The 24,948-nt window shown below is 43.3% G+C and overlaps 1 protein-coding gene across 2 annotated transcripts in view; it reads right to left on the reverse strand.

Moving 5' to 3' along the window:
- The window catches only part of Map7 (microtubule associated protein 7), a 151,538-nt gene extending 130,938 nt beyond the window's left edge, over nt 1-20,600 (reverse strand). The window contains exon 1 of one of the 2 annotated variants that reach the window (XM_042694283.1): nt 20,506-20,600. In XM_042694283.1, coding sequence (XP_042550217.1) covers nt 20,506-20,572 — 67 coding nt within the window. In that variant the 5' untranslated portion in view covers nt 20,573-20,600. The remainder of the gene's footprint in view (nt 1-20,505) is intronic. The other variant, XM_042692958.1, reaches the window with a different exon arrangement.
- Nucleotides 20,601-24,948: the final 4,348 nt, after the last annotated feature.

A 24,948-nucleotide genomic window follows, 5' to 3' on the forward strand; every position in this document is an offset into this window, starting at 1 on the left:
ACCAACTCCTTGGAGGCTAAATGATTTGCTACTAACAATTTAATGCACTGAGTTTTCATCAGGAACAACAGACTCTGGTAGAATTATCTAATTCATGAGTAAATATGTAAGAAGTCACCCTCCTTTAGTAGAATCAATGGCCCTCAGAAGCCATCTCTGACAGTAAATAAATGTCAGCTACAGCAGGAAGAGTCTCACTTGCAAGAAGCTCCTTGCATTTTAAAAATGAAGTTAAAAATTTATTTTTAGATTTAAAGTAAACCATTTCAATTACATATAATCAAAGCAAACCAAGATGCAGTCAAGATCCAGGATGAAGCAATGCTGTATTTAAAAATAAACACGCATTCTATCATTAAGTTGCTACTTCCTCATGCTAAGGCCCTGTGCCATGTTCAGGAAAATTTGATATGTCCCTATCAAATAATTGATCGTTTAAACACAAGCTAAAATTTAATCAGCACATTAAAAACTGACAAAACCATCTGCTCATGTATTTTTGGGGGAGAGGGCTGCAAGAACAAGGATGCTGGAAAACTTAGCATGGAAGCCTGAAAGCCCTTCTTCAAAAATGCATGAGGTTGCCATTGCTGACTGATAATAACAGCCCTAGGAGAATGAGTCCGAGACGATGGTAGGGAGAAAGCGGTGCCTGGCCAGCTGCTGCTACATTTCACTGTTAGGAGAGAACAACACAAGACTGAGACTTCTGTTTTCGGTACACGGCACATTTCAACAGCTTAGGCAAGTGTTCAGCAGTGGAGTTATTGTCAGAGTAAAAAAAACCAAACCAAAACAACAACAACAACAAAAACCTTCCCTGCTCCCGGCTCTGCCCTCGGTGTTGCCTTCAAGGTTTCCCTTCCTCCCCCTTACTCTCAGCATTTTAGTATAGGAGTCCAGCAGCATCCTCTCCCTTTGCCCATTGAGACTGCCCTCCTGCCTCCTTATCTAACCCACCCCTGTTCAGGAGAAACTCAACTCATTAAAGTGAACTCAAATCATCTGACGCAGCTAAGCCTGAGAAGGTGGACAGGTGATATTATTCCTGTAAAACCTTACAACTCAAATTTCCTCCACTTGATGAAGACACCCACTGGAACTGGATCCAGTGAATGTGTAAAAATTGTAAGACCTCTAAGGGCAAGAAAACAATCTGGCTCAAAAAATAGCTGACCTGAAATCTAGCAGATCTGCAAAAACCGATTCCCATTCATGCATTCCTCAGCCCCAGAGGGTGTGAAATCGCCAGCAGCAGGCTGTGATAGGAGGTCACTCTTTCCAGAGGGCAGGCACTACTACTACACAGTTTGGTGCTATTAGTGGTGCGGGAAAAGAGGGTTAGAGACAGCTCCGATCAAAGGGTAGGGCTTAAATGCATACCTTTTGGTCTTCTGGAATTTCCATTCTTTTGCTGTTCATCTTCCTCATTAATGGTGAATAACCCAAGGGGAACCGGCCTTGCATTGGTCTTCTTCAGTCTCTCTTGTCGGAGAGCTGTAGCTGATCCAGGCATACCGCTGCTACTTGTTTTTGTAATTATTATATTAAAAATATATGCTTATGTAATTACAGCTCCCAGGAAGCTGCTAGTTCTTAAGCTGCTGGCTCATTGGAGCACTTGTAATAGATCCCCTATGGGTAAACAATGTGCAAACAGCTGACAGATACTACCAGCCACTTGGCAACTGAGGTCCAGTCCTGCAACTCCCCCTCACCTAGCAGCAGCCCCCTCCCACTTACTCCCCCCGCCCCAGGCACATGAGCTGGTGAGTGCCAGCACACACACATACACACACACACACACCCTCCAGAAGAGCCTCCGGTGCCTCCAGCCACTGTCTAACCTGTTCAATCAGATCCCAGCTTCTCCTTCCTACAGCAGCACACTTTTCCCAATCTTCTGCTACTGCACAGTAAAATATTCAGGACACAGAAGAGAAGGGGGAAAGTCGACCCAGTGCTGCCTGCCGTGAACAGTTGCCCTGACAACCCTCACGTACCCTAATCAAGGAGGGCTGGGAGCGGCTCCATCTCCCGTTGCCTGCTGCCCACGGGATGCTATGTCCTAGGAACTCACCAGCAGAGGGTTGGTTACAGCGAAGGCCACTGGGCAGCTCCCTCTTCCTCTCAACCGTGGAGAGGCAGGATGGGAGGAGGAGAAAAGAGTTTGGCTATCACAAGCAGCAGAGACTCCTTAGCAAGGGCAGAGGGGCACAAGGCAAGGCGGGGTTAACAAGGTTTGCAAGCTCCTGGATGAATGGAGACGAGGCTGATACTCCCCTCTTCCCCCTCCCCCAGCTCACTCTCCAGACATGCTTACCACCCTAAAACCTGTCTATGCACAGCTCTGGCAGCACCTCTCCTGAGGACCACCAAGTCCTGGCAGTGAATGAACAGAGACAGGCAAGGAGACACAGAGCTGCTCCCACTGGAGACAGCTATACAGAGCACTCGCTCTGCAAATCCAGTCGAAGGTCAGAAGTGAGAGATGAAAAGCCCGTAAAGGAGGAAAAGTCTCCTTGATTATATCCGGGACACTCCCCCAAATCCACAGTGCCTCGCCCCCAGTGGTGGACAGCAATTCTCAACACTTGACCCAATTTCAGTTCTTTATTGGACTGGTTTCTCCAAAAGATACATCACATAATCACTCTTTTCTTCTGAAATAGTCTTTCTCCCTTTAAAATGCTCAATTTTTAGGCTGCTTGTGATTCATGTATACAAAAAAGAAGTGCTTACTACAAATACCAAGTGTCACACTAAGGAAAAGGATAGATTTTTTTGGTCTTTTAATCAAAATCAGGTCTCGTCCAAAAGTCAAAGGCAATGGTCCCATCATAGATTACACTGTGTTACAGATGCCCAGAGGAATCAAGGTACAAGGAAAGGGGGATCACAGAGCAGAGGACCTCACAGAAGACCAGAGCTAAGTCCTTCTGCACCAGGAATGGTTCTCATCAATTATTAATATCTTCCTTTTCTATTCACTTCTCCAACAAGGATGGCTGTTCTCTCCACCCTGAAGGGTCTTTGATTTGTATTAACGCATAAAAATCACCTAAAAGGAGTTGTTTGTTCGTATTCATTTTAAGACAAGTTATTGTTTATTGGAAGAAATGAGGACCTGACCAAAGGAGACCAAAAGTTACTTCCAGTAACTTCCAATGTGAGACTGAGTCCCAGGACAGAGTAATTACTCATTGCTGGGGAACACCCTGCCCTTTTTCAGACCCAGGCCAGTCTCACCGCAAATCTTACCATTGTTAGTCACTCACTGCAGCTCAGAAGAGCTGACATCAACCTGACAACAGGAAGCAGGTGCAGAGGTTAAGGTCAAACGGCCAGCTAGGAGGTCATTGAGTCAAGATTCAACTTAGCCACTTGCTCTGAAATCAAGATGCTTTTGTTGACTTCTGAATCCTGACACTGACATCAGCTCACTGTGTCACAGGCACAGCTGTGGCCAGTCACAGCGAAGCAAACAACTCAACATCGAATAGTGTCAATAATGGCTTCTTTCCCTAGTAGCAAAGTGTACATTTTTCTCTTAAGTACATTAGAGATTTGTTTTTTAAATGCTGAATCTTTCATGGATATAGGAGTTTTCTCTTACACAATTCCAAAAGCATTGTGGCTTGATCTCTGGTGGGACTTAGAGCAACTACCATCTTCCTCCTGTTCTTTACTTTTAAAACTCTGATTTAACACAAAGACAAATACGGGAATGGGGAATAGACCTTGAATCCTAATATTCCCAAATTCCTAACTCTCCCCAGCACTAACAGCCATCTTCAGATGTGGTATGTCACATTTTGCATGCCCCCTGAAGCCAGAGAATCTTAACTCAGTCCCCATGGTAAATGGGTATGTATCTCCAACAGGCAGTAAGGTTTTACAATTGTTTCAAGTTGTTAAACTAATAAATGACATATAAACCTGGAGTGAACACTAGTGCAAAAGGGCTGATTTTGTAACTAGACTGGTTTTAAGTTGAAGAAAAAGAGTTTGTAACATAATAGTAAAATGTGTTCAGGGTCAAATGTAAAAATGGTACCAGTTAGCTAGTGTGAATAATAGTTTAATAGGCCTTGAGCCAAGTGCTATCCTCAGCTCCTTAGTCCACAAAGAATTTATGTCTCTTTGTCCTCCTACACTGGCTGGCTGGCCCCTCTGTCTAGCTCCAACCTTGAGGAAGGCAACACAAAATAGACTTGCTGATATTCAAAAGCAAGCTGATGACTTGGACCTGGCTGTCACAATGTCATACATAAAACACATATAAACACATATAGGTACACACCTATGCCCAGTTAGACTTCTGTTTACATTTACTCTTTCTTTTATTTTGTTATCATGAAATTAGAAAATTGCAAAGCCCATGAGTGAATCCAAGAAATCTGCCTAGCCAGTGAGATACACACCTACAATTTTCCTCTCTAATAGCCTGTGAGCTTCACAAAAGCACATTGAAAAGGAAGAGAGCTTGATTTGCACTATTCAAGGACTGTAGATAAAAACAGAAATTATTGCTGCAGGACTGAGTGACCCTCACTGGTAAATTACAAGTTCTATACATGTGTAAGTTACTTTTTTTTCCCCAGAAGTATCCAGAAATGTCAGAATTCATTTCCACATTAGAGAAGGTGATTAATTCCTCAAAGCTACTGGATTTCAATAATCTTTTAAACATTTGATTTGTCTCCTTTACATAGGCTGCAATTTGCCAGAAGCTTTAGAATAAAATCACATTTGAAGCCAGGCATGGCAGTGCATGTTTAAAAACGTAGCATTTTGGAGGCTGAGGCAGGCTCTGAGTTTGGGTGCGGATGGGGTTGTACTGCAAGACCCTGTTTCAAGAAAACAACAAAACAACAAAAAAAGGAAATTCACATGCTGTTACATCTTAAAAACCTCCAATGATGTGAAAAATGACAAAGCCAGTGCAGGCTGATGTGGAATCTCGCCACTCCCAAGGAACAAAAGGTCCCAGCTGGTTCTTAGCCATTTCCATTCTTGAAGTTAAAGGGCTCCCTCAGTTTCCGAGGATGATGCCACTTACTGATGGCTTCTGTGGCAATCAGCACACAACTGACTGCCATCTTACAGCATTAAGCACAGCATCCAAGAGGCACAAAGAAACCACACTGACTCTTTGAAAGGGAAATGAAAAGGCAGGTTTGCTTTCATCTTCTTTATTTGGCCACCTTTTATTAACAGGCTTATAAGCAAAACATGAGTAGGGGCCAAGCCCAACAGCCAAGAAGTACAAGGTCCCTGCAGTGCCTTTTATAACTTTCCTATAAATCTGCGCCACATTTCACAAGACCAATGAGTACATTTTCCCATGTCTGTTCTGTCATAAACAAATGATTAACTCCAGGGGTTTGTTTATATGCCTGTCAGGTATGGACACAAACTTTTATAAAATCTTTTCCTAAATGTTAAGCTTCATGAGGTAAGTTGTGGACGTTATGAAATGCCACATTCAAGCTGGGAGCCAGCACGTGTGCTACAATCCTGTAATGTCTGTAATCCTATTCAGGAGGCGAGATCTGAGAATTGTGGTTCAAAGCCAATGTGAGGAGAAAAGTATGTGTGATTCTTACCTCCAATAAACCACCAAAAAGCTGAAAGTAGAGCTGTGGCTCAAGTGGTAGAATGCCAGCTTTGTGAAGAATAAAAAAGGGGATAGTGCCCAGGACCTGAGCTTAACCCCCTATTACCAGTTCAAGAGAGAGAGAGAGAAAGTCACAATGCATTTTAACCTGGTAGCACATGTTAGAATCTTCTCGGCCCTCTTGTTGATAATTCTCATTGACAATACCTTATTAATGTATATAACATGGCCTTTTTTTTTTTTTTGGACAGTTTTGGGGCTTGAACTAAGCTGCTTTTGCTCAAGGCTGACACTCTACCACTTGAGCCACAGAGCCACTTCTGGCTTTTTTTGTTTATGTGGTACTAAGCAATGGAACTCAGGGCTTCTTCATGCATGCTAGGCAAGCACTCTAGCACTAAGCCATGTTCCCAGCCCCCTGACATGGACTTCTGTATTCTTTGACGACGTTAAGATGTGTCTAAAAGATCCTCTCCTCTTAGAGTGATGCCTTTTTTTTTTGGCTAGAAATTCAATTTTACAAACTCCAAACAAGACAAAGAAATCAGTTGTTGGGCTCAAGCGTCCCACAATAGTCTGACCTGTGCTTCTAAAAGTTATGTAACCCAACAATAGTTTGTGAGCAGTTACAGGCTTCATTTAGTTTTACTGTTGAGATACACCACAATAAAGATAAATTAAGAAGCATCAGTTTCTTGTTTTGCTTTAGAAGTGGTGAAATCCTATTAAAAGATGCCAGATAAGATAAGGGCTTGAGAAGGTAAGGTCAGAGAGGAAGCAGGGAAACTGATGTTCTTCTATCAAACCAAGGCAATGGGAGCCGCTAAAGGGTGAGATCCAGACAGGCCAGAACAGCCTGGAAAGGAGGAGGAGATACTTGAGACAGAGAAGCCAGTTACTTAACAACTTAGTCGTAGACAGGAAAAGGGATCTCAGGTGGTGACCATGGGGACAGATGGAAGAAATTGAAATATGAGAATCAGTCATGTTTGTTTTCTAACAAACAAAGTGTGGATGTATTTCAGAAGGTTGAGCATGGATACCAAGTTCTGCTGGCTGAAAGGTGAAACGGGCAGTGAAAATGGAAGGTGGTTAGTGTTCTTAGAGGTTTATACAAGGTTTTTACATCTGTAATAAAACAAAATGGATCACGGTGCAGGTGGCTCATGTCTGTAATCCTTGCTGTTCAGGAGGCTGAGATTTGAGGATTACAATTTGAAGCCATCCCTTGCAGGAAAGTCTATGAGAATTCATTGCCAATTAACCATCAAAAAGCCAGAAGTAACCAGACCTGGTGGCTCAAGCCTGTAATCCTAGCTACTCAGGAGGCTGAGATCTGAGGATCAAGGTTCAAAGCCAGACCAGGCAGGAAAGTCCATGAGACTCTTATCTCCAATAAAACACTCAGAAAACCAGAAGTGGCACTGTGGCTCAAGTGGTAGAGTGCTAGCCTTGAGCCGAAGAGCTCAGAGACAGTGCCCAGGCCCAGAGTTCAAACCCCATGACCGACAAAAAAAAAAAAAAAAGCCAGAAGTGGAGTGGTGGCTCACCATGCCCGTGCGTATGTAACGTACACGTACACACACATGAACACACACACACACACCTAAAGCAGAGATGAACAGAGTACCAGGTTCAAAATGATCCAGGGTACTGATCTCAGATTAGTCCCCTGTACAGAGGCTAGATTTTAAGATCTCCTCAGCCTCTTCAGATCCTGTGATTCCATGATTTGATGGAATGGTAATTCAGTTCTATCTGCGAAGGAAAACACTCAGGAAGAGGAAGAAAAAAAAGAGGGGGGGGAATAAATCCAAAACACAGATAAACCTTTCCCCTTCTATCACTGATGCTCTGAATAACTTACATGTAAAAATGAACCTCAGTTGTATTGTTTTACTCACTCTACTAAAGGTTCCACAGACTTTGGCAATTTAATAGGAACAATGGAACTTTCCAGTGTCTTCTGGTTAGAAGGAAGTCACAGTGTTCTTGATTTCTGCCGCTGTAGCTTGGGAGATTTCCCCCCCTCAACTACCAACATTTTTTATGAAACCTACTGAGAAAACACAAGATTTACACTTTCTCTCAATGGGACAACTTATGGGTATATGACTGTGGCTCTGTGATTTAAGAGATGAGCTGAAAAAAGTTTACCCATAAAAAAGCAATTAACATCAAAGCAGTTTAGTTAATTACTTTGTGAACATTCTAAGGACCATGATCATCCTGTTAGACAGAGCCAACAATCAGATGAGCTGAGAGCCACGTACTTAACAATTCATTTCAGAAAGAACTGAGATCCACTTTCATGCTGTTCTAAATTGATTTTTCCTACCAAAACTCCCTAAAACTAAACCCACAACTATGAAGAGATTTTTGTTTAATATGTTCTTTCCTCATCATAAAATTCAGTTAAAATTTAAATTAAAAATTCTATCTTGGGAAATAATTTTAAGTGATGTGCATGAACCCAGGAAAACTTGATTTTTTTGAGGGCCAGTGTGTCAATCATGGCTCAGACAACAAGGAGGGAGGAGTACAGAGAGAAACACAGAGAGAGAGAGAGACACATACTAACACAGACTTTTTGTTGTTGTTGCCAGTTGGGCTTGAACTCAGGATATAGGCACTGTCCCTGAGCTTTATCTGCTCAAGGCTAGTGTTCTACCACTTGAGCCATAGCTCTACATCTGGCTATTTTGAGGGGGAGGGGGGGGGTGTGGGGAGGGTGGTTAACTAGAAGTAAAGAGTGTCATGGACTTTCTTGCCTTGGCTGGCTTTGAACCTTCAGATCTCAACCTCCTGAGTAGCTAGGATTACAGGCGTGAGTCACTAGCACCCAGCAAGAGATTTGTTTTATGTAATAAATGAAATTTGTAGGTCAAGTCAACAGGCTGGAAATTTTCGTAGTTTTTTTTCTTTTATTCCTTCTTTTTGCTTTTTTTCTTTTACCATACCCAGCTTCTTATGCAGGATTTCACTGTTACAGTCTTGAGGCAGAGTTTCTTTGCCTGGACACTTCACTTTTTACTCCTAAAGCCTTTGACTATTAAAGGTCATCCTACCCCACAGTCCTGTCAAGATGCTAAGATTTGAAAGCATGTCATTCAAAGCCAAAAGTTCACATGTCAATGATCATAATCTTTACTGAGTAGGATGGATACTATCTACTAAGATGATTTTCCAATCCTGTAATGCTCTTAAAATAATGTTCATATAATTGAGGTTAGGACATATACTAGATCTATTAAATCCCCCTTCATTTTTACTAATGATTTCTCACTAAGAGTCCAATACTGGTAAGTATAAAAGCAGTATCAAACAAATCCTTTTCATCATTACGAGAGCTAAGCAGTCTGCTAATCTCAACAATAAATGGTACAGGGAGTACTGATGGGAAATTAAATTTAAAAATCCTTCCATGTTGTCATGAAGCAACCCCACTGTCTCAATCAGAAAAAACTAAGATAAACAAGTTCGTGGATGGGTACAGGGAAGGCTGGAGATAATATGATTTTCCCAAGAAAATAAAGAGTATATGAGGGCTTGAGGCAGTAAACTATATTCATTTATTGGTTTATTTGCTATCTAGAACCAACCCTAACAAAAGAAGAAATACTTGTGATTTTCCAACTTCTGAAATCTATCTATCTATGTAGACACGCCTACTAGAGAGGCCAAATTATATAATCACAACTAGTGAGTTTGAGAGTTGGTCCATTTTCACATAGTGAAAGATACTATGTAACTATAATTGTCAACCACTAAACAGAACATCAAAAACCTTGAGCTAAATTATATAGATAAGGTACAAGTATATTTAAGACTGAATAGTAAGCCTAGAATTTTTGCAACTGTAAAGCAAAAAAAGATCCCTAATACATCAATAATTTCTTCTTCTTATAAAAAGAAAAATATAAAGCATTGATTTTTTTTATTGTAAAGATATTATACAGAGGGTTACAGTTACATGACTAAGGTAATGAGTACACTTCCTATTGAGCATTGTTACCCCCTCCATTGTTTTCCCCCTACCTTCCCCCGAGGTTCTTTTTTTTTTTTTTTTGATTGTGATTAAGTGATTACATAATTTCCCAAATTTCACAGTATTGTGGAATAATGATGCTCAATTGAAGTCACAAGTTCATTCTAACTTTCCTGGAGTAAATTAAAGCATTGATTTTTAAGATGCAGACAGGACTAGTAACCCAGGAAGGTTTTCTGGATTTTGTTTTTCTTTTTTCTTTTTTCCATAAATAAATACATCTTTTCTTAGGCTTCACTGAACTACAACCATAAGGGTTTTTAGAGGATTCTATATAGAAAGAAATCTCAGATGAAGAAACTGGTTAGTAGGCACTTAGTAAGTACCCTCTTCACCTCTAAACCCTTTCATTTTCTTACCCATGATCCAAAACTTTAGGCAATCTAACTAAAACATCCTAAATGGACCATTACAGCCTTTAATCATGAAACAACATGGCTATGCTCTGCTTGCTAAATGTAATAAACTCTTTGTCCTCTGTGTGTGTTGTAATACTCTAAACACACTCTGTGTCACTATGTGAGTCAAATTTTTCGACTGACAAGTTTTATTTTTTTGCTGGCAATAGCTTCCTAGTTCCTGTTTCCACACTGGTCTGGAAGACACTTGCTCCACGAGCCCTAAAATAGGTGCTTCCAAATTCCTCTAGCCCTCAGAGATAGACTTCATCTAGCTGACTGGAAAATGGCCTTATTTCCAAACAAAAAGACAAAGGTTTATATAATCAAACACTGTTTGCTTTCAAAATAATTACTACACTAAAACCTGTTCCATGAGCATGCTTCCTGACAGGATGTCTGGAACAGAAAATATGAAAGTGCTCTAGAAAGCAAAAACCCCTCATTGGCTACTTTACAATGGGCTGGGAATGCCTGGTGTGCAGGTGTCTGAACTCCACAGTCTCTCCTGTTTCTGAACTATTTGCAGGATTTACAATAAGCTTTTTGCCCCTTTTGATATTTCAGACATCTTCTTTCTCTTTTTTAGAACCTTTTTTTGAAGACTTACTTTCTATTGTTACTGCCATTAATGAATCCTGGGAGATCTTTACAAACATACAGGGCTCTGATTACATAAAAGGTTTATCTTCTTTGCTGCTCAAGCTGGATGGCTGGGACCACATTCTCTATCTTTAAGCTCTTTGCAGTGAGCAACAGATAAATGACAGACCCAGTCAATTTGTAAATAAACTGAAATGACACCTCAAACCTGCTTTTAAGTCTACCAAAGACTGACTCTGAAATGCCAAACCAGTGTTTGTTCCTCTCTTGTGAGGCCTCACTGGATTATAGGATTATGTGGTTTTGCTGTCCAAAGTCAGGTGAATCTCCTAGATCTAACTGGACTAAAAATAGCTCCATCCCTACTTCTTCCTTTAATACTTTCTTTCAATGGTCCCAACTATCTCTTCTACTCTTATTTTGGTTCCTTATAGTGTCTGGCTTATACACAGTCATTATATAGCATATGGATAATGTGTGTGTGTGTGTGTATGCACACACACACACACAAACACATATACATATATACACACATACCAGTATATGTATATATATGCATATACACATGTGCATATATATATATATACACATATGCATACATGCATATATATCATACATCTGTATGTTTGGATATATATATATATGCACACACAAAGAGAGTATCTTCACAAGGAGTGTGGGAAGTAGCAAGCCACTGTTAGAAATTTCGGAATTTATTCTTAGCATTAAGTAAGTATATTAGTACATATCAACATCTTGTTTATATTGTATCAATAGCTTGGTTATATTTTATAGACAAATGATATATATTTGAATATTTTAAAGGTAACACATAACATATTTAGTCAATTGCCACACCTGTGATCCTAGCTAGTAATTCACACCTGTGATCTTAGCTACTGAGGAGGCTATCTAAGGAACTCAGTCAAAGCCAGCCTAAGCAGACAAATCTGAGACTCATATCTTCAACTAACCAGCAAAAAGCCAGAAGTGGAGGTGTGGCCCAGGTGGTAGAGCACTAGCCTTGAGCAGAAAAAGCCAGGCAAAAGCATAAGGCCCTGAGTTCAAGCACCAGTACCAACACACACACACACACACACACACACACACACACACACACACACACACACACACACACACACACACACACACACACACACACACACACACACACACACACACACACACACACACACACACACGCGCGTGCACGCACGAAACAACCTGAAGGCTTCATTCAGGGAATTAAATCCATTTCAGGAAATGACATCTTTTCAGATTTGCTAAGCTATTAAATTTTTTTTTTAAGTTTAAGATCTGAATTTGTTGAAGATGCTATTTTCTTAGGGAGAAATGTATCATTTGCACAAAGGCCTACATATCACACCAGGATAGGCTTTTGCAATTTAAGGGTTTTTTTTTAAGCTGGGCTGTTGTCACTCAGGCCTGTAATCCTAGCTACTCAGGAGGTGGAATCTGAGGATCACAGTTTGAAGCAGCCCATCAGAGATCAGAATCTCAGGAAAGTCTTTGAGACCTTGATCTCCAATTACTCACTACAAAACCAGAAATAGAGCTGTGGCTCAAGTGGCAGAGTGTTAGCCTTGTTCAAAGAGAGTTCAGGGACAGTGTTCAGGCCCTGAGTTCAAGCCCCACGACCAGCACAAACACACACACACACACACACACACACACACGTTTCTTCACACCTGACAATTTTAATAAGACAGCCTACTGATAATTTAACATCTTAAGTATGCATTATGTCTGCAGAAACCCTACCTGCCTCTTGCGTCTCAGGAGAACCGAGTGGAAGACAAACTGCGTGTGTTTGCTCTGTTGTCACCATAGACAATCATAGCCACTGTGGTTGGCTGGCAATCAAGATAGTCCAGTGAGCTCATCATTAAAGACAAGGGAGATCCATCTTCATGGTATGAAGCAATGGTATGCAATAGTAGTAATATTTTAAGAAAGAATTTAGAATTAAGAGCTATGATACAATAATAAAAAGTTTGCATATCATAATGAGCCAAGAAAGGCTGGAAAGGGTGCTACTGCAATGACATCATCATCTAGGCATCTCATAGGCCAGCATGGAGCAATCTTCTACTGGAACATTTTGTGCAACAGGTGGTGAGAAGCTCCATCAGTGCTTTGATGATACCTTTCATACCTGGCCTGGCGTAGGACAGTGAGATCACACAGCTACAATTAGGTCTGAATCAGCAGTACATTCTGACGCTCTCCTTACGGTGTCTCACCATCATGAATAAAACTGTGTTCAAAGGAAGAAACTCAGCCTGCTTGCATTTTTCACACTGATGCAGTACCAATCCTTGGTCATTAGAACAAACATTCTATGTATGTTGTCCCAGGGAATGTTCTAAGTCCTATCCACCCTGTGAGGACAGAGCCATATTGTCTTTATTAAGGTAAAGAATGGCCAAGATTGCACAGCTAGGAAGTACTGAAGGTGCAACTGGAACTCAAGCGGCCAGGTCCCAGTGTTCCTGTACAAAATAGTAAAATAAGTATTATCCCTCATTGAGTAGTCTTAGTTTTGAAGCACGACCTTATGGCTTAACACATGTTCTAGTTCAGTATAAATTTTGTGTGTGTGTACGCACCTATCTTTTGGCTTGAACTCATTGGCCCTGAGCTTTTGTGCTCAAAGCTAGAGTTCTACCACTTGAACCACAGGTTCATTTCCAGTTGTTTTGTGCTTAGTTGAAGAGTTTCATGAACTTTCCTGCGTGGGCTGACTTCAAACTGAAATCCTCAGATCTTAGCCGTCTGACTTAAGACTACAGGCATGAGACACTGGCGCAGTGCGCTCTTTTTTTAAGATTTTTGTATTAGCACACATTAGTGACATTTCCATACATCAACCTTACCCCCTCGAGCAATTTCCCTTATCTCCTTTCTTCTCTTCTCAAAACAATTTCCTGCAGACTCTTATCTCCTATATTTAACTAGTAAGAAGTAAAAGTGGTAGAGTTATCAAGCATGAACAACAACAACAAAAAAATCTAAGCAAGAGCATGAGTCCAAGTTCAAGCACAGATACGAGCACAAAAGCCAAAAAATGTCAGCTGGCTCCCTTGTTCTATTTTCACACATGTAGGACAATCATATTCATGTTCATTTACCCTCCTCACTTCCAGTGATACTCACCCTGCAACACAGCCAGAGAGGGGATGGAATGGGAGGGGAGAGGAAAGAAGGGAAGGAAAGGGCGATCAGTTTACCTAGTATTAGCATCCAGCCAGTCCCAGGACTGAGGGACCCAGCAGCCAGGAGGCCAGATTGTCAACTATTTATAGGTACTGAAGAAATAAGGAGTGATGATTAGAGCTCATGGGTCACCAGAAGTTCTCTGGAAGGACTACGTAATTTTCTACAAAATACTTTTATTATCTCCTTCAGATTAGGATATGATCTATCTCAGATTTTGGGGCAGGGAGGAAGAAGAGGAAAACAATGTGATTGTGAAGCAAAATAGAAAAATTATATGCTGATGATCTTCAACTTACATATAAATGTCAAGCCAGACAGAAGTGCACAAACATACCTTTTGAGGGTGCCTACATTTGGTAGTGCAAATGCACTCCTGTTTCATACCAGTATTTTCTTCAAAAAAGTCTTAGGGCAAAGAAAGAGATAAATCAAACTTTCCCATCTAAGACTAGAGCAGTTTCGATGCTCCATATAGTCTTGATAGTTCCAAATTGAACCTACCAAAATGGTCAAATGGAAGAGCACAATGGATGGAAACTTGTTCTCAACACTCATTGCACACAGACGCTACCTGGGAAGCTCTTTTTTTTTTTTTTTTGGGTGGTCATGGGGTTTGAACTCTGGGCCAAGGCGCTCTTCAGCTCAAGGCAAGTGCTCTACCACTTGAATCGTGGTGCCACTTCCAATTTTCTGGTGGTTAATGGGAGATGAGTCTCACAGACTTTCCTGCCAGTGCTGGCTTTGAACTGTGATCCTCAGATCTCAGCCTCCCGAGTAGCTGGGATTACAGGCGTGAGCCACCAGCGTAGCTGGGGAGTTCTAAATCCATCTATCTGGTGCTCATCCTCAAGAGTCTCTGATAATTATCTAGGGCACACCTAGGCATTGCAAGATTTGAAGAGAGTCTCAAATGATTTTTAACTTTCTGCCAAGATTAAGAACCAATGACCTGAACTAATGACACTCTAGCATATGAGCTCAACAATGATTTCTAACACATAACCTTTTGCCTGAGGAGTGAACTATATTTAAATAAACCCACAAGGACTGTGGTTATGGATGGTACTGTGTTCATTTAAAGCACCTACCATAAACAGAAGTCAATCCATCTGGAAGGCAGAAAGCAGGCAATGGGATCTTGGATGTTGCCTTTCACACAAAAGACCCAGGTAAGGCGCTTCTGAGAACCAGAGGCTTCGATTAAAATCTTGAGAAGCAGCCAAGCTTCCTGCCACCGAAATCCATCTTATACCCAACTATTTTATTATCACCTGCAGGCCTTGGGTTGCGGGGGTGGGGGAATACTAAAGGAAAGAGTTCTTTCTAGAATTTCATCTTAAAATTTGAATTTACTAAAGACAATGGCTTCTTTTCTACTTTCAAGACTACAGTTTGTATTATCAGAAAGCTATCACATAGTACAATGGTTCCATTTATCAGAAAACCAACTCCAAAAGTGTTTGTTGGATTTAAAAAAAAAGTCAGAAGAAAGTTTAAGATACCTCACATCTCAATACTCTAAACATATGGATTTTACTAGCTTCTTGCTTACAAAGTACAGTTGGCATATGGTAAATACACTTCTAGAATCCTCTCTGCTGTGTTTTGGATGCCTACGCCCGCCACTGTGCTGACTGGTCAGGTATTACCATCCTCCGTAGTATTTCTCGGCGTTCTTCTCTCATACCTAGTTCTGTAGGAACATTAACAAGGAAGAAGTATTGTAAAATGTAGTTAATGTTTTCCATTTCTAATGTAATTAATTCTTTTTGTCAAGAATATATTACTCTTCAAATCAAAATTCAAAGCATTGAGTGAAGGCTATAACTCACTGGTAGAGCATTTGCTAGCATGGAAGAGGCTCTGGGTTCAATCCTATACCTGCAGAAAAAGTGGAAAAAAAAAAGCCTAAGAAAATCTGATTCATTCTTTTTCAACTGGCTATTACTCAAATTTGAAAGATACTAAGAATAATAGTCAGTGAGCTGAAAAATGACAAATGCCATTTAAATGTGTAAACAAGCATAACTCAGAGCATTTCAAGAGCCAAATACAGAGGCAGCAGCCACCATGGATGGAGAAGGAAACAGAATTCGAAAGCGGAGAAGACTGAGGCTCAGCCCCACATTGAGCACACAGGGGAGTGTCTGGTCAGGGATGAAGTGTCCAGTGGAATTTTTCAAGACTTTACAAGTATGAGGGCCCAGTATCTAAAAACTTATCCTTAATATTCAGTTTAATAACATACCCTGTGCCACAAAAAATTAAGAATCAGAATCATAAACCAAGCTACATCACCATTATGTCTACCTTTCTAACAAAACCAGTTATTTCCAAGTTCTGAAAAGCCACATTTCAAGGGATGTGAGACACATTAAGGAGGAAGAGAAAAAAATAAACTGGAAAAAAAATGTGTGTACGATGGCATTGCGTTCATAGTCCAATTCAGAAAGCAGTCGCTACAGGAAATAATAGAGGCCATGAAGATAAAAGATAAAAGACGAAGGCTAGGAGTGATGGTTTACACATTTAATCCCAGCTACTCAGGAGGCAGAGATCAGGAGGATAGATCAAAGCCAGTCCAGACAAAAAGTAAGATCTCATCTCAACAAGCAAGCCAGGTGTGGTAGCAGCGTAGGTAGCAAGACTGCGGTCTGATGCCATTTCCCAGGGGAAAATGTGAACCCTTACCCCCAAAATAATTAAAGCAAAAAGGGCTGGAGGCATGTCGCAATGGTAGAGCACCTGTTTAGCAAATGCAAGGCCCTGAGTTCAAAGCCCAGTAGTGCCAAAAGAGAAAGAAAAAGTGACTTTGGGCTGCCACCCTGGAGGCCACCTTCAATTTACTGGGACACTAGGAAAACCAAGCCGTAGGAAGGCTCTAGCCCCACAGCTGAACTCTGTCTGCACAGGTCATGGAAACCACCTGAGGATGTGTCCAGACCCTTGCTCTCGTCATAGAGCCTCTTCTCACAGGGCCCCTCTCATGCCCAGAAAGCCCCTGACCCTCACCCCCTCCATCAGTACTCCCCACAGGAGTATGCTCTCCGAACATCACCATAGCCAATTCTTACAGCAACACAAAGAGACTGGAGTTCTTAAGATAACTCCTTTGAATAGTTTTCAAAGATCTCAGCTCTTTTAGACACCATGCCCATGTAAATTAGTGTTTCACACACAGACTTAACTAATAATAACACAGAAACACAGGCTTCTGAGCAAGGCTGCCCAGTCTAATTAATATCCATGCTTCCCCCTGCTGAGCTGGATGTAAAGTCAGACACAGTAAGACGGCAGGAAAGCCATCCAGCCATTGGAATGAAGCATCTCCAACTTTCTCCAGAATCTCTGACCTGCATTTTTCAAAAGGGGTAAGTTTAACACAAACTGGAGACTGAGCTCTGCTTACAGGTTTGTAGAGAGTGCTTAACTATGGTATCATGAATTAATCAAAAGCAGCTTTACATTTTCGTGATGGTTTTTCTTAAGAGGTTATTAACTTGAGAAATTAATGCTGTAGAGTCACTTTCCACAGCTCTTGAATATAAATGTAAAATTTAAATAACTTTATTAAAGTTTGGCCCATGATGATTTTGTGATCATTCATCTATTTGAATATTCAAAAAACCCTGCAAAAGAACTTGACATCCTCTAGTGGTCAAGTAAAAAATTTGCTTCCAAAGCACTAATTTTTTTGTTGTTGATTTGTTTTGTTGGGTTTTTTATTTTATTTTAGTTTAGTTTATTTCATTTTTTTTTTTTTTTTGCTTACCGTTTGGCTATTGACAAAAAGAAAAAACTGTTCATCCTCAAAAAAAGTACTCATTGCAAGAAATGTAATCACAATGGATAAGAAGATACAAATAAATCCTCAGAAAACATGCTTTTCAAATAGACATAGAGGCAGTATGTCACCAAAGTTCAATCCATCTTTAACATATATACACACAAGCATGTAGTTTCTGGACACTTTATAGGTACTATTTTTATAATAGCCTGAGGTTCCAAAGTGTCTTAAAATTAGTTGTTCAACATGGACACAAAAACTTAAAGTCATTTACTAGACAACAACAGCCAGGCACTGGTGGCTCATGCCTGTAATTCTAGCTACTCAAGGAGCCTGAGATCTAAGGAAGGTGGTTCAAAGCCAGCCTGAGCAGGAAAAGTCTGAGATTCTTATTTCTAATTAACCAGCAAAAAGCCAGAACTGGAGGTTTGGCTCAATTAGTTTGAACAAAACTGTCAAGTAAGGGTGCAAGGACCTGAGTTCAAGCCCCAGTACTGATACAAACAGAGTGGGGGCAACAACACTTCGTAACAATGAAATCATAAAGAAATAAGATAAAATGCCATTTAAGATGGCAACTCCCTTCTTGACAGTAATAAATGATTGAGATCTCTGAGCCAGTCCCCTGAAAAACAAATTGGACGAGTAATCATTAAAAAGCATAATGATCTGCATATTTAGATGTACACAACTGGAATTATACCAGAACAAACTGGAACTTATATGTTCCAATATAGTTCATGTTTTAAATAGACAGACAAACTAAAGTCATTAAAATTCAAGCAAATCCCACCTGTCCTCTCAACATACCACTGCCTACATTAAAAAAAAGAAAACAAACAAAAACAAACAATTTCTACATTTTCTTTCTTGGGCAATCACTGACACTGCTGCTTCTCAGTACTGAAAGCACTAGTAGTAACCCAGGACTAAAAACAGGAAAAAAAGTGTAGAACCAGAATAATGTTCTTAAATTATCAAATGAAAGCATTCAGAAGACCATATATGTCTCAGACCACATACAAAAATATGTCCTTTGGTACTTGAAGTTTCTAGTCAGAAGTATGAAAGAACTGTTCTATAAAAGATGACAGCTAGCCAGATGCCTGAGGCTCATGCCTGTAATCATAGCTATTCAGATCTGAGGATTGTGGTTCGAAACCAGCCCAGGCAGGAAAGTCCTTGAGACTACCTCCAATTACCGCAAGTGGGGCTGTGGCTCAAGTGGTAGAGCACTAGCCTTGAGCAAAAGAAGCCCAGGGATAGCACCTGGACCCTGAGTTCAAGCTCCAGGACTGGCAAAAAAAAAAAAAAAAAGTTCATGGACACATGGTTGATGTGTATTTGAAGCAAGGCCAGATCATTCCCTAACATGCTCATACTACGGTATCTTCTACAGTCTAGTGAGGCATTGAATAGACTAGGTACTATTGTATTCAGGCACAACTACAGCATCCACTGCAGTACCACAGAACTTGGCTTGCATCTAAGCAAGCTGTTCCAACGCAGACTCTAAAATTTTACTTTTTATGAAGCTCGAACTGCTGCTGAGTAAGTCACTACCACAATTCTGTTCACTGCCCTGACCTCTTTTGTAGCACTGCGCATGCGGCCTTCCTGCTGCCCTCTCTTGGGGAGCCTGGTTCCAGCACCTAGCCCATCAAGTTCCCCAAGGCCATTACTCAGGCATCACCTATTCTCCACCCAAACCAAAACAATGATGCACCAAACTTCCAGCACCTTAAGACAAAACCAACCAGACACCTTCCAGGAAGTCGCCCGACCTGAAAGCACCTGGTCCGTCTTTACCTCGGGTGTTCTGGCTGAAGGTGTAAAATCATTAAGACTTCAGGCGCCGCCTCGCGTCTCGCAAGCAACTGCAAACGCAAATGTGGCCAACACGGTGCGGCTAAGCTCTCGGACCCGACCCAGGAAAGATAAACACTCCAAGGAGATCAGGACCTCGGAGGGCGGGGAGGACACAACTGCTTCCAGCGGCGAGCCCGGAGACGCGGGCACAGCTGGCACCCGGGGCACCCACTTCAATTTTCTTTATAATAAGGGACGGAACCTGCTCCCCAGCCAGGGGTAAATAAATCCGTAACACACACACAGAAGCGGGCGGGGAAGCTGCAGAGGGAGAGACCACCGGCTGGGTACCGCGGAGCGCTGGGTGCGGGTGGGGAACGCGCTAACCCCGGCCCCGGCGAGCGCCCCAGACCGGTGCGGGCGGCGGAGGGGGGGCGCCCAACGCCCGGGCCGTGAACCGAGGCCCCCGCCAGGCTTCGGGGCGCGCCTGTCTACGGGTGGGGATCGGAGCCTCCTCCCCCAGTGCCGGCCGGGGAGCTCGCGCCTCGGGGCCGCTCTTCCGCGCAGGGCCCGGCCGGCGCCCACCCGGGCGCGGGGCCGCCGAGGGCCGCGGCACCTGGGGCGCCCCGAAGCGGCGCCCCGGGCCCGCCGGCCGCACGGGACCGAGGGCTTCCCCGCGGCGGTTTCTGCTCCGGGAGGCTGGGGGACGGAGGACGGGGACTCGAGGTCCGCACGCAGTGAAGTTGAAGTTGGAGCCCGGCGGGCGGCGCGACCCCGTCCGCCCCGCGCGCGCCTCCACCTGTTGCGGGAAGTCGGGTGACGGGGCGCCGGGAGCCCGGGCCGCGAGGGCGGGGACCGCGCGCGCGGAGAGCCGGCCGTTCCCGGCGGGCCGCGGCCCGGGCGGGGGTCGCCGGCGCCGCCCCCACCCACCCCGGTAAGCCCCCCGGACCCCCTTCCCGCGCCCCGGGATCCCCCTGACGCGGCCCGGCCGCGCAGTCACCTGTTTCGCTCTGCGCAGCGCCATCGCCGCCCCAGTGGCCGTCGCCGCCAGCTCCCAGCTCCGCCATGGTGCTCCGATGACGCGCCCGGCGAAGCCGCTCCGCCCTCTTCCCCGGCTGCGCTCCCGCCGGGCCCCCGCCTCCCGGGCCCGCGGCCACACAGGTGAGCGCCGTCAGAGGCGGGCGGAGGGCGGGGGCAGCGAGCGACGGCCCGCGGCGGCGGCGGCGGCGGCGGCGGCGGCTCGGGCCCGCGGCGCCCTCTGGCGGGCAGGTGCGGCGTCGCAGCCGCTCGAACCGACGCGGCCGAGTGTGGGCTGCAGAAATGGCCCGCCGAGCCCGGCCGCCCCGGCCCGCAGGCTGCCGGCCGCCGCTGCCCACCCGCGGCGGAAGGTCTTCCGACGGCGTCCGCGAGGCGCTGCCCGACCGGCGGAGAAGACGGAGGAGCAGCCCAGGTGCTGAGCCCCGAGACGCGCTCCTTGAACCCGCTCAGTGTGGGCTTCGCGGGAACTGGAGTTGGCGGTGGCCCGGAGCCCGAGTACGCGGCGCGGTTCCACGCCGGGGCCTCCGCCCGCGCCCGCCGCCGGCCCGTCGGCCCGGCGCGCCGCAGGCACGCAAGCGAGAGGAGCCGGGCGGGCTGCGGTGGACGTCCGGATCCTGGGTTTCCCCTCGGTGAACTACCTTGGGATCGCTGGCTCGCGCGGTGAGACCAGAAGAAGAACAGAGAGAGTGTGTGTGTGTTTTAAAGACACACTGGCGGAGGAGCAACGAATACTCTGTCCTCACAGGCCTGCGAATGATAACGAGATGCTGAAGAAGAAGAAAAGTAACCCTACATGAAATGGAAACATCGGGAACCTGAACTCCTGCAGCGTCCAGTTCGGGCTGATTGCACAGAAATGCACCCCCCCCCCCCCCCCCGCTGGATGAACACAGCCCGCGCTCCCGCTCAGAACGCTTGCAGCCCCGCAGGGAAAGGGGGGGGGGGGGACAGCCACGAGGGTTAGAGCCCCGCGCGACTTCTCCCCATCGCTTACCAGTTACTAATAAGCTAATCAGTCTTACTAGACCTGCAGCCAAAAACAATAAAACACCTAGTAGGCAAAGGAACTTGTAAAACCCAACACACACACACACACACATTTAACCTACTATATTAAACTTCAGGCACTTGTGTGTGCACCAGTACTGGGCTTGAACTCAGGGCCTGAGCTTTTTTTTTTTTTGCTCAAGGCTATAGTGTTCCACCACTTGAGCCACAGCCCCATTTCTGACTTTTTCTTAGTGGATTGGAGCTAAGATGTCTTTAACGTTTATCTGCCTAGACTGGCTTTTAACTGAGATCCTCAGATCTCAGTTTTCGGCTGTAACTAGGATGAGGCTCTTTGAATATCACATTCTCTGAGCTGAATTTGGAGTTGAACTATGTGGCAGACCCCCTGGAAAAGGAAAGTGATTTGTTTTCAACTTTCTGCTTAATTACCTATGAAATGAATAGTGAGGGTCTCCCTTTTTGACCAAGAAAATAAAGGTCAAATAAAATAAAGGTTGACATTTATGGGGTTTTTTGTTTTACTTGTTTTGGTGGATGCTTATCTATATTCCTATATGTCTCAGTCTGTCCCAAATTAAACAAAACTAAATACAATAGGGAGCACACCAAGATCCCACACTTAGGCCCTGGACAGATTATTCGTTTTAAGCCTAATGCACTGTCTGCAGTGGGGTGGGCTGTTAGTGACTATGCAGAAATGGATGACATCTGGTAAATGTCAAACACCATCACTGTGTACTTCAACTTGTACGTGGAACACAGAAGCCATCTGCCTCAAGCTGCTGCATCCATCTCAAAAAGTTGTCAGATCTCCCCTTCCCAGGGGAGAAGCTGAGCCTCTCCCTTCCTGACCCGCTTTAAAACCTCTTAAATGTCTCTGCATCCAGAGGACTCTAACTCAGACCAATTCTTCCCTTGACATCATATCATATCAAATTGATCGTCCTACGTCTCGTTCACCAAAAGTCATAAAAGTTTGGGCTCGTCGCATTTCTTTAAAAAAACAAAGCTATAAATAATCATGAACTTGGGGGACAAAAACTGTGTCTTGTTCATATATCCAGTAAGTATGTACTATTCAATATGTATGTAATGCATGCTTTTTTCCCCTAGAACTTTGAATTGAATCCATTATTGATTGCTTGAATTTGTGTATTTGTTCATATTAACAGTATCAGCTACAGGCCCATTTTAGTCATACTAGACTTCAGATGGGAGAATATACTTAAACCTCTTAAGGAATAGGTTGCAGTTTCCTCTCATGTTCTTGGATTTGGACAGACCAAAGGAAAACCTGGGACTTATTCTTACAGTGTCCACCACACTCTAACAGCCAGTGACTGTAACAATCTCTTTATTCCCCATGTAGAAAGGGAGTTTCGTAGGACATGGGATTGGATTAGGAGGTGGGCTTGGATTGTGTTAGGTCCTATTCTAGACCAATAAAAACATTTTTTTCTGAGGTGGTGCTAGAGTTGGAGAGCAAGGCCTCATAAGTGCTAGGCATTTGCTCTGCCACTTGAGTGTCATCCTCAGCCCAGCTGGCACCAACTTCTTTGACAAGCATCTGGGTCATTTTAACAGGAAGCCAGGCTAAGTAAGAATGCTTGACCTCAGTTGATGGTAAAGGCCTTCCCAGTACAAACCTTTCATGAACCTCAGTCCACATGGAACTACTTCTGTGTCCTCAAGACACAATGTGTTGACAAAAGCCTAATGATGCTGCGTGGGAACAGAGTATGAATCATGGGGGCATAGAGAATATCCACCCACTGAGAAGATGCCAAGACCAGATAGCTAGTTAAAAATGGGTAGCTTAGCCCTGTGTACATATAGTCTAAAAGAAGTCCTTAAACATTAGGACTGGTCAGATGAACTGTGTCTTGGTAACAAGGGAACCTGGAGTCAGATGACATTGTCACTTCCTTTAAAATGTCCACAGGTAGGCTGGGAAGGTGGCTCATGGGCTGGGAAGGTGGCTCAGTGGTAGAGCGCTTGCCTTGCATGCCTGAGGCCCTGGGTTCAATTCCTCAGCACCACATAAGCAAAAAGAAAAAAGCCGGAAGTGGCGCTGTGGCTCAAGTGGTAGAGCACTAGCCTTGAGCTGAAGAGCTGAGGGACAGCGCGCAGGCCCAGAGTTCAGGCCCCACAACCGGACCCCCCCCCAAAAAAAAAATGTCCACAGGTGTGCAAGGCACCACTATGCTTCAAGGTCGATATTTATTTAAAAAATAGGAATACTTATGTTGCTTTTCTAAGTGTCAAATGAAAGCATTCATGACACTATATGGGATACTCCAAATGCAATACAAATTATATTGTTCCTTGATTTTTCACAAAGAAACAAAGCTGACTCCTCTTTTATCAAAGATGGTTTTGTCTGAATCAAGTCATGATACACAAGCAGTTGTAAGTTATGTCTGTCCTCTGAAGGTAAATGTGTTTATTTCATCCATCCATCTAGAACTTCTGATGTCAACCCATTAACATGGGCAGACTCATAAAAATATAACCCTCAGCTCAAAAATCAAAGAATATCCCCCAAATATGAGAACCACATGAAAGAGGCAGAAAGAAAATACAGTTCTCTCTATCAAGATGTTCTCTGTGGACTTCTTAAGCTACATAATAGTCCAAGATAAGTTGGAGCCTTGAGAAAAGCACACCAACTTTCCTTTATCCTCATTTTTTTCCCATGCTTTGTTTTTTAACCACTCTGATACTCCAGAGAAACAATTTGGACATCAGTTATCCTTCTGAAGAAATGAGTAGAAATTTTAACCATCATTTATGTTGATCATCAGGACAAAATAAAAATTCTTTGAAATTTATGAAAATGGTACATTGACATCTTTTTATTATTATTTTGTTGTTTCCTTTATTATAGAGTAAATATAGTACAATGGATAGCTTTAGAACAAGCTAACATTTTTATGATCCAGGCAGATGCAACTGGTGCAGGTCAGTAGTACACAAATGACTCAAACAAATGCACTGAAGGCCAGAAACTTAGGTTACAAAATCTAGTCACTATTACAATTAGTACAGATAGTACAGATAGTACATTGCTCTCAGGTTCTGCCCGCTTTTAAAAAAAATCAAACTTTATACAGTGATTGAATTATACACTTCTACTCGAGTTCTTACAAACACATCTAATCCTAAGGTGTGGTCACATTTTGGTTTCGCTCCAGTGGTCTACCCAATCACATGAAATGTTCCATCCATTTCCTGTGAGATAAACTTCTGGCTGAAATAGAATAGCTGCTGGCTTAAAAAAAATCTCCATAAAAGGGTTTAAGTTGAAAAATAATCCTCCACATTAGAATTCTCATTAAGATTATTGTTTGAAAGTCTTTATGAAGAGTCCTTAAGAAGCTAGGTGCTGGTGGCT

The sequence above is a fragment of the Dipodomys spectabilis genome, unplaced genomic scaffold (assembly GCF_019054845.1).
Source record: "Dipodomys spectabilis isolate Male_0828 unplaced genomic scaffold, ASM1905484v1 ptg000001l, whole genome shotgun sequence".
NCBI classification, from domain to species: Eukaryota; Metazoa; Chordata; class Mammalia; order Rodentia; family Heteromyidae; genus Dipodomys; species Dipodomys spectabilis.